Source organism: Falco peregrinus, chromosome 8, assembly GCF_023634155.1.
Source record: "Falco peregrinus isolate bFalPer1 chromosome 8, bFalPer1.pri, whole genome shotgun sequence".
In the NCBI taxonomy this organism is placed as follows: Eukaryota; Metazoa; Chordata; class Aves; order Falconiformes; family Falconidae; genus Falco; species Falco peregrinus.
The window spans coordinates 37,972,968-37,986,655 of record NC_073728.1 but is presented as its reverse complement, the minus strand read 5'-3'; the positions used below and the strand labels follow the sequence as shown (position 1 = coordinate 37,986,655).

Below are 13,688 nucleotides of genomic sequence, written 5' to 3'. Positions count from 1 at the left end.
ATGATTCTCTTGTACAGCAGGAGTATTTGAAACCTTCAATATAAAGATTTAGGTACAAAGTTAAGATATGTCTTAACTCAAAGAAATCTTTCCATTTTGATAGTGTAGTATTAAATGAAAATTGCCTCTCATAACAAGCTTTAACCACATAAGCTGAATCCCCAACAGCAACGATGCAAAACTTCCAGTAAAGAAATCTAAGGACTTTATTTCATGGTTGTCACATGCCAGCAGTTTGAATCCCAGTGGAATATTCTAAGTAGAAAGATTTATGGTGTTTCTCTACAAGAATGGAGATACTTATTTTGCAGCTGTATGTTGAGTAGTGATCTTCTGAAAAAACAAGTTCCTTGAATAGTATCTTAGTAAGATAGGCTGTCAGTGTAATCTTTTCCATTTGATAGAATTGTTAAAAAGAGATCTGTAAAAAAAAAAAATGGAACAGATGCATCTTTTGAAAAATTAAATGTGCTAAAGAATGTGCTGAAGCGGCGGTAAGCAGGAGTGGAAATGTCAGCTGGGTTCAGTTATAAAATATGTCATTGTGAACCGTAATGTGTGAAATTAATTAGTAACTGGGGTGTTCCTTTCGCAGTGAGGAAATATAAGTATTTTCCATGTTTATTTAAGTAAACAAACATTTCAATAAACTTGAAGAACTTCTAAATTATAGTTCAATCAGCTATCAATTAACAAACATGTTTTTAAAGGCTATCTGTGCCTTACCTCTGTAGAGCTAAGCACCTTCATAACATATCCTACCAAAAATTAAATTACTTCCCTGAAAAAAGTTCAAACTTGGTATGAAACCCAGTAAAGAGAGTTATCTGAATGTTGGATTGTGCTGGAATAGGCTTAGGAGCAAAGAGAGAAACAAGCCATTCTTCTGCAGAGATCTGCAATGACAAAAGCCAGACAAAAGCATCATCAACAAAGCTGGCTAGAGCTCTCCTGTAAGAATTCCACAGTTTTTGTCTGGAATATTTTCTATCTTTCCAAACCTTTTTGCATTACAGAATGATGTCAGTCGTTAAGCATGTCCACCTCTAAACTCTGCGATTTGCTAAATCTTTAGAAAGGCATCAGATAACAGGATGTCTTAGAACTGCGTGCTTGGTAATGCTTATGCATTTTCCTAAAGGTAACCCACATTGAAATTCATAAATAATTCAAAAATATTTAGAAAAATATGTATTTCAGTGCACAATACACAACAGAGGCAGATGAAAAGTGACTGCTTCCTGCCGTCACAGATTTCCACAAGGAGAGCTTGAGCTTCTATAGTAAACTTAATCATGTTTACAGCAGGATGAATAAGCAATTGAATTTCATTCAGGTATTTGTTTCCATTTTTGATGCATTTGCTGAGCCTGCATAGCTGGACTCCTTGTGTTTGCTTGTATGGCTGGAGAGCATTCTGAATCCCAACTGAAGAAATATTTGCATAGTGATATTCATACAAGGAAATTATAGCAGAATAACTGTACGCATCCAGGCACCTGGCTCGTGAAGAGTGTATTTTGAACACAAACAGTATTCAGGGCCCTCTGAAGCCAGTAAATACTCTTGTCCCTTTAGGACAGCTCTTCATGCTTTAACTCTCACACCTCCTTGCACACACACATGTATCTATTTCTGCAAATAAGTATCTAGTTTTATAGTTTAAAAAAATTAAAAGATAAAACCCTTAAATTCTACAATTTTCAGGGCAATGATTAAATCTGAAAGCAAAGAAAAAAGGGGACTTCAGTTAATTTGTGAATATTATTCAGGTCCTAATTGTTCAAGTAAATTATTCCAACCAGGTCTGTAAGAACGGTTCTGCAGTAAACTGCATTACCCAGAGCACTGGGAAATGGCAGAACGGTGGAAGCAGCCAGCTGGGATGGATACTGCAGGATACTGGATGCATGTTGTAGTTTATGTTCAGTCAGATACACTTTGTGCAGTACTGACGGGGCTGTTCGAGCGTCTAGATCAAAGCTGACCCTAAAATAATATGGTGCAAATAAAGTGCCTTAGCAAATAAGTCCTGCTGGACTAAGCTGGCTATGCGTGCGTGGATCCAGCTCCTATGCGTGGATCCAGCTCAAGCATTCCTTCATTAGTGCATTGTAGGCGGTAGTTGGTTTAATAGGATGTTAATATACTGCTGATTATGCCTGTTGTTTTATTATTCAAGAATTTTAGAAAAGGACTCTGGAATGAAGATTGCAGTGATAGTAACAGGAATTGAAGAAACAAATCTGTAGTTTTAAACTAAAAACATACTTTAAATGTTTTAAGTGCCATGGTAGAATACTGCTGACTCCTTCCATGAAGCTTATTGTTTCTTTTGTAGAATCACTGTTTGTCATTTGTGTAGCTCTTGAGAAGATGCTGGTGGTCTCTTTAATAGGTTACTGTGTTAATAGCTGACATCTATTAACTTTACCGTCTTAATTGGATACTTTTAGATGTTCAGCCAACTGGTCAGGCACACAGTGTGAGAGGCCAGCTCCCAAAAGCAGCAAGTCTGACAATATCAGTACAAGTAAGTATTTCAAATAACTTCTCTCACTTGTCAAATTTGGCTCAGTTTTGAGAAATTTTTACCTGGGGATATTTTAGAATGTGAGTTTGTGTCATGAAGCGTGCTGGTTGCCTGTATTTAAAAGAAAACCCAAACCATAAATATAGATATCTCAGCATTTTGATTGACATTCGATGTCTCGTGAGGCGGTTTGGATGGGAGCCATATGTGCTCACTGCTTGAAGGGCTAGCCTGCCCTTTTCTTAAACAAAGCCTATCAAGTGGCTAGTGCTTGGTGATACTGCTGTGCAGAGAACTAGTATGAGACCTTCTGACCATTTAAGTCCTACTGAAAGCATAAAAAATGGAGTTGTAAGTAGTCCATCACTCTTGCATTGGCTGTCTGTAGAGGTTTGAATTTTACCTGCTGTGAAAACCATCCTGAAAGTAAGAATAGTTTCTCTCATACTTTTTTAAAAAACATCTGTAAGCATAAAAGGATGGTGTTGCTAAACTATTAGCAGTTAAACCGGACAAGGTTCCCTGCAGTGCATGGAGTATGCTGATGGTACCCTGCTGTACGTCTCTTGGTCACATTTAACCCAACTGAAGCAGGCAAATGAATTGCCCACCGTTCGGATCAGCTTGATGCTTAGATGAATTTTTTCTAGTGATCCAGACAAGTGAAATAACATTTACAAGCTGGAAATGGGTGAAAAATCAGCCAGAACCTAGATCAGTATTTCATGTTTTCATAGGACAAGGGGATTGGTTTTAAGCTGAAAGGAAGTAGATTGAGATTAGATATCAGGAAGAACCTCTCCCCGTGAGGGCGGCGAGGCGGTGGGCCAGGCTGCCCAGAGCAGCTGTGGGTGCCCCATCCCTGGCAGTGCTCCAGGCCAGGCTGGATGGGGCTGGGAGCAGCCTGGGCTGGGGCGGGGGAGGGGGGGGGGATATGTCCCTGCCCCGGGCAGGGGGTGGGAACTGGGTGGGCTTTGAGGTCCCTTCCAAACCAGACCCTTCTCTGGTTCTATGATTTAAACAACAGGTGCATCTGAAAACCACCAACCCAGATGAAGACTCAGTTGTACTAGGCGCTATAAAAAACAAGCAGTAATCCTCCTGAAAGCTCTTGAAGTAAGGGACTGATAGTTTAGTTCTCCTAGGAAGACTAGTCACAGTGAATCTGTAAACTATATTTCTGTGCAGAGCAGAGAAAGCTGTTGGGCTTTCATTCTTGTGGGTTTTTTTTCTTTTTTTTCCCCCCATTCATTTCAATTTTAATGTCAAGCCTATGGCAGGGGCTAGGAGCTAGATGACCTTTAGGATTCCTTCCAACCCAGACCATTCTCTGCATCTGTGTTGAGGGGATACCTGCTAAAATTTGGGAAATGGATATTCATCTTGTGCATGCTTCTAGACCCCAGGCTGCACCAGGGTCACCAGACGGGAATTAATGCCTGTTGGGCTGTTTTTCAGGTTTGGATTAGGTTTGGGGTTTTTTTGTTTGTTTGTTTTTAATATTTACCTGCCAAGGCAAAATGAACTTTTTTTTTTTTTTTTCCTAAATTGAACTTCATCCAGTTAATTGTCAAATGTTATCTTCAAATAGTGTACTTGTTTACATCCTGAATCTTCATAAACCGTAATGAACTCAGGATGACTCAAGTCTTTATTCAGTTGTACTTCATTTCAGGCCTCTGACAACCTGACTTGGCTTTCAGTAAGACTTCAGGCAGAATTCATGGCATCTTTTTCAGTTCTGTATTTTGACTGTGTTTAATGTAGAGCAGAGATTGCCAACAGCTTATTCTTTTAATAGAACAATAATTGTAACCAATGAAACAACCAGCAATATTTTTGTTTTCCACCAGTTAAGGGCTGTGATAATAAAGTAAATGCATGTCATTCCACATTTGCATTATATTGGAGTCCTGCGCTTTATAAGGGCCAGCGTTTTATAACATAAAATTATTTGTTGCATGTATTTCTTTATTGTCGGATACTTACATTAAAGCTGAGAAATTCTTAGAAGGGTACAATTGCTGACCTTCTTTTTACAGGTAGTCTCATTTCAGTGAACCTATCTGCCAAAATAATGTTAAGCTTGTTTTCTTTTTCCCTGTTCCCTCCTCTCCTTTAACATCACTGTCTGATCTGTGCACTGCTTTTCTGCTACATTAAGCATTATTGTAGTTTCCTTGATTGCCTATATCAACATAAGAAAATTACTGGTTCTCGAGTACAATGCAGTAAAATACAGGAATGCACCAACCAGCTAGAAATTAATATTGCTTTCCACTTTTAATTTTCCCTCAAATAAAAGTAATACATACACGGAAGTGCTAATAATGGAATTCTTCAATCAGGGCCATGCCTACTGAATATTTTAAATTAATAGTTGCATGACTCAGACTACTGAAGATGATGGTGGCAGTTAAACGCAGTGGCCATGCCACTGCAGTCCAGATTGTTCAGCAATTCCACACACCTACGTACAATATTGCTGCAAGTGCGGGCAGGGTATCAGTCCAAAGCATAGTTGTATCCAGAAAGCGGAAACTCCTGGCTTGTTGATAAAAGCACTTGTGTATACACCGTTATGTGTAAAGATATTTTATTGTATTGATCAACATTAAAATGTCAGATCAGTGAAGGTCATCACATGAAATTGCATTTGTTGCTGAGGGAATTTCTGTTTTACAGCTGTGAAGTAGCTGTGAGTATTCAGTGATATTTCCTCTCCCTGTTTTAGGAAGCATTGCAATCATTGTTCCGCTTGTGTTACTGGTGACTTTGATCACTACTCTGGTAATTGGACTGTTTCTTTGCAAAAGGAAACGAAGGTAAGTAATTTTATATTGATGTATGAAGCAAAAAGATGAATCTTTAAATTATGTGTATCTTTTTGATATAAAATAATCCACTTTATATATGTTGAGCAGATATTAAAAAAAAAAAGCCCCAAACACAACAAACAACCCAAAATTTGTTTCTGGATGTGCTGAGTTATGTTTTGGTTCTTGCTGGAGCAATCGTGTCTGTTGTTTATACTCACATTTCACATCCACTAGATCAGAAAATTTAGTTCTTTACTTACCCCATTTGCTCAATACTGCCAAGTGTGTCAATAATTCTGTCCAGAGACTTGGTGAACTTAATAAAGAGAATTAATGTGTTTCACTGGAACCATGTAATTAATATTGCTCATGTCTAGAAGTACTTTCAGATGGAGCCTGTGCAGAATTTCTAGTTTCTAGTTACAATTCACTTCAATTTACTTACTTTGATTAGTTCATTTTGATTTTATAGAAGTTATAGTGACAGTGGAAACAATGTTCAGCATACCTACTGTAGAGTCCCAAGACTTGTCATCGTTGTATTTTAGTACCTTGCATAGGAAGCCAAAGTCCAGCACTGAACAGTGAGTCTTTTGTTCTCTGGAGTGGAGGTACCTTAAGGCTGATAATGAACTTGGGGAGTGAGGTGGACATTTTGACTGTGACTGTTTCTTCGAAGTCCGTGCTGGGTGGCAGGGGAAGCATTTCTACTGTGTGCAGGCACCTGAGAGAGCTGCAAACTGTCTTCTGTTCAGAGAAACGAGAAACTGATGTTAGTGGTGGTACAGATTTAAGAAGGAAAGATTCCTAATAAGAAGGTGGCCAACTAAGGAAGACCTGGGGTGGGGGTCAGACAGTGAACCATTCGCTTCAGGCCTGTAGCTGGCCTGCTGCCTGGCCTTGAGCAGCTGTCGACCTTTCTGCTGGGGCTTTGTTACCCCACCTCTGAAAGCAAGACAAATGTCATCTTTTGTAAAGTTCTTCTGAAATCTGTGATGAATCTTCTCTTTCTGCAAATGTGACCATTTATGAGACTGTTTCAGTCCTCCAGACTAAAAGAATCTTTGAAGTTACTATCATCTAACATCATACATAGCATCTCCCCTGCAAACTCTGGTGCTAACTAGTAAGCATTAATGTTTAAATCCTTTTCGAAAAGCCAGTGAAATACATTCCCTGACCATATTGTTAGCAATGCTGGCCCTGCCAGGCTCCATGGATGTCATTACATACTGCTGTACCTAAACCACAAATTTCGTGATGGACAGATCCTGAAAACCAGTTGCTGGTCTGTAAATTTTTTTAAGTTACTGAGAATGACATGTTAAATAATAAATCTTCAGTAGAAAAATAAAACTAACCTCAATGAAGAACTTTTTTTCCCCTTAAAATTATATTTGAAATTGTATTTTAGGGGGGGGGTATCTCTTCAAAGATGACTGTCAAGTGCTAAACTTGATGTAGATGTTGAACACTTGTACGCTACAGATAAGTGCTTATTTTAGGAAATATTTTGTCTATGTCATTTCTGAAAAATGCAGATCCTTAAATGCATTGGATTTCAGACACTGACTGCATCATTCTCAACCAAACAAGAGAACTCGACTGTTACCATCCCAACTGTGAGCTCCCTATTATTCCCTTGTAATTCTAGAGAAAGTATTGCATTGGGAAAAATTACCCTCTTGAGCTTATTTCAATTGCTCAGACTAAAACCACCTCCTTAGCGAGAAGAAATGAATTCAGCAACTAAAACAATTCAACTCAATCACTTATCTTTACTGATATCTAATTCAAGGTTAAAAATAAGACTCTGTCTTTTATTAAAGTTTGTAAAAATTGAAGTTGAACTTCAACTTTCCAATAACCACTGGCAGGGAATACAAACTGGAACTACGAGAAGTTCATACATTTTTAATGCGTCATAATGAAACCATTTGCTTGTCCTCAGATTGCAACTGACTTTGGGCAACTGATTTCAAATGGAAGTGAAATGAATGAGCAAGGGAACATGACTCATATTCGCTCCATTACTGCAGGGAATCTGCAATGAATTTGCAAGGCTTTCCTTCGGAAGTGAGGGAAATCTGGAAATAAAAGGAGGAAGTCAAGGTTATAGACAACGAGTTAGCACTTTGTATGAATTCATACCACTCCAGCTAAACTGAGAAAAACAATAAAAAGCTACTTCCAGCTTATGTAAGATCTACACATACACTCAAATTGCTACTTTGTTTGAAAAATTGAAAGATTTTCTGATTGTCTCTGCAGGAAACACTTTTTCATCCTGTTGGTCTTAATGATTAAAGAGAAATAAAACAAAATTTTTACTGTTTTAGGATGAAGCATCCAAGAAATTACCTGAAAAGTCTCTAGCTGCTGCTTTTTTTTTTTTTTTGTCTGTGCTTATGCATTGTAGGACAAAAACTATCAGAAGACAACCCATTATAAATGGAGGAATCAATGTAGAAATTGGCAATCCATCATACAACATGTATGAGGTGGGCCATGATCACAGTGAAGGTGGTCTTTTAGCCTCAGATTTTACTGTAAATGCAGAAAAGGTAATTTTTATCTTCTTCTACTTATTTTATGTCTTACAAATGTTTTGGCTTTAAATGTAATTAATAGAAACATAAACCAATGACATTTAGCTTTAGTTAATGAATATAAAGTCAAGTTAGATTTAATTAGAATGTCATGTATATATTAACAGCTGTCTTGCAGTCTGATGCTTGCTGATTGACATTTTTTCCTAGTGCCTGCATTTTACCAAAATATAACTGCAACCAAACTATGAAATGAGGGGGTGTTTGTTACAGACACATCTGCCCCATATTGCCAAGTTGCAACCTATCTTTTTTAGTCTAGTCTCAAATCCTGAATGGAAATATATTATGGTACAGCCTACCCTCTGAAGCGTGAAAGTGTATACACATACCTATGAGACTAACTTATTTCATATATGAAAACTTCCAAAGGCATAAAGTCCTGGCTGGATAGATTAAATGTTTACACAAAGCTAGTAAGTATTATCATTTTCTTGTAAAAGATGCTGTCACTTCTGCAGCACCACTCTTCGGTGATTGAACTCCCCGAGCGATGTGACATGGGATGAACGGGGTAATGCTGCGATATCTTTCCTAGAGCTCCGTAATCAGACATACACCAAAGGGCAGCCATCATTCTGTGGCATTTCTGACAAAGCAATAACCGGATTACTGATAGCTCTAGGAATGTCATCGCTGAATCACATAGACAGTGTGCTGAATGCAAGAGGTAAGCTGAAAATGGAGTTACTCGCTGGAGGAAGAGTAACTGAGCCAGTGCTTATGGTGGAGGCTGGCTCTAATCCCGAATGAAAAAAGATTTTAAAATGCTGGATTTTATTCTCTTGTCGAATGCAAGAATTTTTCATGATGAAGAATACCTGTAAGTAGACTTTTTTTTTTTTTAATTGTAATCACTCTAAAATAATGTTTTTAATCAGTGCACTGTTTATTTAACAGTGTTGATAAGTACACATGCAAAATGCTCTATTAGCACAGAAACTAAAATTTTCTGTTTATACAGGCCAGATACATAGGGGGAGGGCCCACTGCATTCAAGCTTCCCCACACAGCTCCATCAATCTACCTAAACTCTGACTTGAAAGGACCACTATCAACAGGGGTGAGAAATGATAATTCAAATCCATTTCATTCCACCACAGCCCCTTTCTAAAGAAATGTTGTCTTTTTTTTTTTTAATAGAGGCATTTTCTGTTTGTTTTTTAATTTTGGTTTTCTTCTTGTAATGGAAAGAAGGTTGACAGTAAATAATACATTTTCTACTTGAGATAAAGGGTCCCTCTCTGCATACAAAATTTCATCTGTACCCATCATTGTAATGTGATCTAAAAACACAAATGTGTCTTTGCAAGGAATAAAAAAGCAGTAAGCAATGTGATCATAGGATAACATAACGTAACATAAGTTTAGCACAGCATTCACAGCCATGTATCTTGATATATTTGCAATTTATAGGTAAATACAGGCATTTATCAAAGTGTATCAAACCGAAAGAAGTTCCAAAATAAAAGAAAACAAGTCCTTTTATTTTAGAGGAATGTAATACATACTAAAATAAATAATTTCCTTTAATATTTGAAATACATTTCTTAATTTTTCAGCTTTCAATTTTTATTATAAATTAGCCACTTCTAAAACATTGGTTTTTGACTACAATTTAGCATGATATTTACAACCATTGAAATTTAAAATATTAGAAAGGGACATCAATATGATATTCATTTTCATGTGCCTCAGTATATATATTCATCTTTTGTGCCATTTGCATTCTTGCATGATTGTAATATGTTGTATTTGGAAGTTTAACAATTTGTACAGGGTATGATATTTCTGATGGAGCACAAAACCATGGATGATGAAAGCTAGAATATATGCCCATCTCTAACATTAACTCTTTCTGTTATTCAAGTCACTCCAGTTACTTTCTATACCTCACTGTACTGCATTATGGTATCAGTATCCACTCCAAAGAGGTATCATGACACAGAGCTGTATACTTCTAATATATATATAAAAGTTCTGTATACTTTTAATAATCTATAAGGTACTATATAAATTCCAAGTGTCTCAGTTCTGTTGTGGGTATCATCTGTAATAATGATTGCCAATGAAATAAAAAGGCCTGTCAATTGAAATAAAACTAAATCTCTGTTTTCCTAAATTACTGATTATAACCATCATGACAAATGTTAAGATCTCTAACGCAATGGGGACAGACAGGTATAACTGAGTTTGCTCTCATAAATTACTACAGCAGTTGATTACATATTTATGTTCCATCACTATGGAAGAGTATCTTCGTTATGATTCTTTTTTAAAATAAATGTGGCTCACCTTTTTCTGCCTCCATTCCAGGAAGACTGAGACACCAGGCAATCACTTTGTCATCTGTAATAGGTGGATCAGGCAGCTCCTGACTAGCTGCACGAGTGGCAGCTGCAGGAGTGTCTGAATCCTGGGCTCAGAAATGGTCTTGGTCAACAGGGAAAGGAGGAACTAAGGTTCTAGGCATCTTTCCTTCCTTGTTACCCAGGGTGTACTCAGGATATTTGCAAGTCAAGAAAACCTACCCACTGCTGTTTGGGTAATTTAACTTTTTGCCACTTCATATGTACACCAACCAAATTTATTTACCTACTCTATAGTTTAGTGGTGTTCCAGTCAGTATTTGGGTAAGCAAAGCTGGGCTGTTTCATTAGGTATAAGGAAGAGGAAGATTTGCACCACAAAGTACCCTGTCCAGTTATTGTAGGTAAAAAGCTGAACATCTAGTGGCGCAGCAAAGGTCTTTTAAGAGGCAAAAAAGGCACCAAGTATGAAGGAATTAGTGGAGACATTTACACGGTAAACCTTGGATAGTGCTTTCCCCTTAGCACAATTGATAGGAGAGTAAGTTTTCATCCATGTTATGTATCCTTCTGTGCTGTCAGACTCGGGAGATTTCTTATATACTGCAGTGCTTTGCAAAATTAAAAATGGACTTGTCCTATACTGAACCACCACTCATTTCAATAGATTTTTTTGTTACAGTCCAAACTACCAAAACTGTTGAGAAAATACTTCTCAATCTGTATCTACTATGATATATGAACAGTTATGCTGGTTTATTATTAAAGTTTAATTTACATTACGAAAGTATTGAATTTTTGGTCAAATCATGTTGTATATTTGGGCCACAGAATTCGAAAACTTGGTCAGCTATTGATGGGATGCTGATGTCTTAGAACAGGTAATACATCTGGAAACTGTTGGTTGCAGTTTTCTACTGTTAAACTTGTCACATGGTCTCACAGTGCACCTTCTCTATAAACTCCTTCATATCTCTTCTGAAATCTTCCAGTGTAATAAGGTGGACAAGTCAACCTCAGAGACATTTTTCAAGGTTTTTGTTTTAATTTGTGTCATTGTTTTTATTGTTTTACTATCATCAGATGCTGCATGTCATGTCATTGGTTATTTTAATAGCATGTCTCATCATGAATTTAGTTGTTAACTAAATAATTAACTCATTATCAGGTTTGCAGAAGTCCAGGTATCTATTAAATATGTCCAGTTATATTTTATGTGTACTTGTTCTTGCTTTAACAAAACCATTTCCATTTCCATAAACATTTATTTTGGTTTAATCCGACTGATCTAATGTGTGATTAATTTCTCCACAGCCAACAAATTACGCCAATCCAGTATACGCAAAGTTATACATGGATGGACAAAACTGTCGAAACTCCTTAGCAAGTGTTGATGAAAGAAGAGAACTCCTTCCAAAGAAAATAGATATTGGGATAAGGGAGACTGTGGCATAATCTGCTGTTACCTTTTATACTCTGTATAAATGTATAAAATATAAGGATTACTTTTCTATGTACCAACAGTATTATAATTGTTTTGGCATCAGCATTACCTCTGTTTTTTGTTTGATTGATTGTTTTCTGGGTTTTTCTTTTGCTGATGACTTTTGACTGACCATTTGTAAGGTATTTTTATGAAAAAGAAACTGCACTACGGTACAATTTACAACAATGCTGCTGAAATAACACACCTTTAAATTTGTTAAAATTGCAAACAACATATTAGTTTGTAGTGTGAAAATGAGCAATCTATTTTCTATGAACTTTTTTTGGTTCTACTTAATCGATGAAGATGGTATCTGCACTTTTTCATTATGTAGTCTGGAAGCTGTAGTACAGTGTGTAATTTTGTTTATTTTAAATGGTGAAAGAATGATTGAATGGTCTACTCTCTTCTTTGTGCCCATTAGAATTTCTCTTCAGATCCTGATAAAGCTAGATAACTTCTCACAAACAAACAAACTTGCTTTTAAATTAGCTTTAGGTTGCCAAGAAGTAAATGGGACTATAGAAATGAAACATCTAATGGTCTGCATGAACACAATGATTATGTTTCAGAAATTCAGTGACTGTACATGATATACTAAACATATATACCATGTAAACAAGCTTTGTATTTATTAAAACCTTATAGAACATAGTAACGATATATCTTGGAAGCTGAAACCTTACTTGCTGTGGGACGAAGCATATGAACTCCAACAGTCCTGTAGGACAGTAGCCACCCTAGAGCACAAGAGGGCATTGCCTACACATGCATTATATGTTTATTCATTTAATCACATGCATTACTTATGGATTAGTAAGTCCCCAACACATACCAAGCAGTAGGAAAAAAACCCAAACCCCAAACCTTAAGCACACACGGATGATCACAGCATTCAATTCTGACAATCACAAAGAAGTCGTACCTCTTTAGAGATATTAAAGAATACAAAACACAGCAGTTTCTTTAAATGAAGATAAACTACGATATTGCGGAGGTAAAACGTAACTAGGTTGCCTAGTAGTGAAACCTTACCTAAGCCCAAGTTTCAATAGTCTGGATTAAATACAAAAACACAGTTATCGAAAGTGAAAAGCATCAGTATCAGTTTCCAGCACTTGCTCTGACCTGGTCTGCTTTCTGTTGTTGCTAAGAGGGAAAATCTAACTTATCTTTTTTTAATTTTGATGGAAATAAAGAATACAATTTCTTTCAGGTTTGAACTGAATCGAAATATTTTATACATAACTTTAAAGGCACAAAAGACTTATTCACACATATACTGTGGAGGACTCTTCCTTCCTCTGCTAGACATGACTGACTTTTAGCTATCATAATATATTAACCTAACAGATTAAATATGTTTGTGGTTGCTCTTTATTCCCTTTGTACAAGCATTACAAAAATAACTGCTGTTTTATAAAAGATTTTTGTTGTACTATTGTGCATGCATACTACCTATTTCTAAACTTTGCCATATTGGGGCCTTTATAAAACTCTTGATTTATGTAATACTAGTGCAATTTTGCTTGAACAATGTTACGCATATCATAGACTTTTTCAGGTTCTTGTTTAAGTACATTTTTTTAAATTGAACAGTATTTTTCATTTTGGTTATAATAGTCATTTTGCCTATGTTTCTACAATGAAGTGTTAAATACTTTATAAAAGAATTGTTGACTGATTTATTTAAATGAAAAACTACATACTTAATTCAGTGTGTTGACTAATTTTTAAATTTAACTGATAAAATGAAAACTAAAGGAGAGCAAATTGAAGGGAAAGAATGTGTCTTTGTACAAGTGGCTAAATTCCTTTTCTTAATGACAATTTTTGCTTTTTATACAACTTCTATTTAAATGTTTTCGCAGCTCTGCACATGTTTGGGTAACTTAGGTGTATAGCTGTTTATTGTGTCAATAGAACTTTAAA

General features: G+C 36.4%; 1 protein-coding gene across 1 annotated transcript in view; it reads left to right on the top strand.

The window, feature by feature from the left end:
- LRP1B (LDL receptor related protein 1B) overlaps positions 1 to 13,426 on the top strand; it is a 471,012-nt gene extending 457,586 nt beyond the window's left edge. The window contains exons 85-89 of the mRNA XM_027793849.2: positions 2,457 to 2,533; positions 5,268 to 5,358; positions 7,772 to 7,916; positions 8,926 to 9,024; positions 11,585 to 13,426. Coding sequence (XP_027649650.2) covers positions 2,457 to 2,533; positions 5,268 to 5,358; positions 7,772 to 7,916; positions 8,926 to 9,024; positions 11,585 to 11,725 — 553 coding nt within the window. The 3' untranslated portion in view covers positions 11,726 to 13,426. The remainder of the gene's footprint in view (positions 1 to 2,456; positions 2,534 to 5,267; positions 5,359 to 7,771; positions 7,917 to 8,925; positions 9,025 to 11,584) is intronic.
- The last annotated feature ends 262 nt before the right edge of the window (positions 13,427 to 13,688 follow it).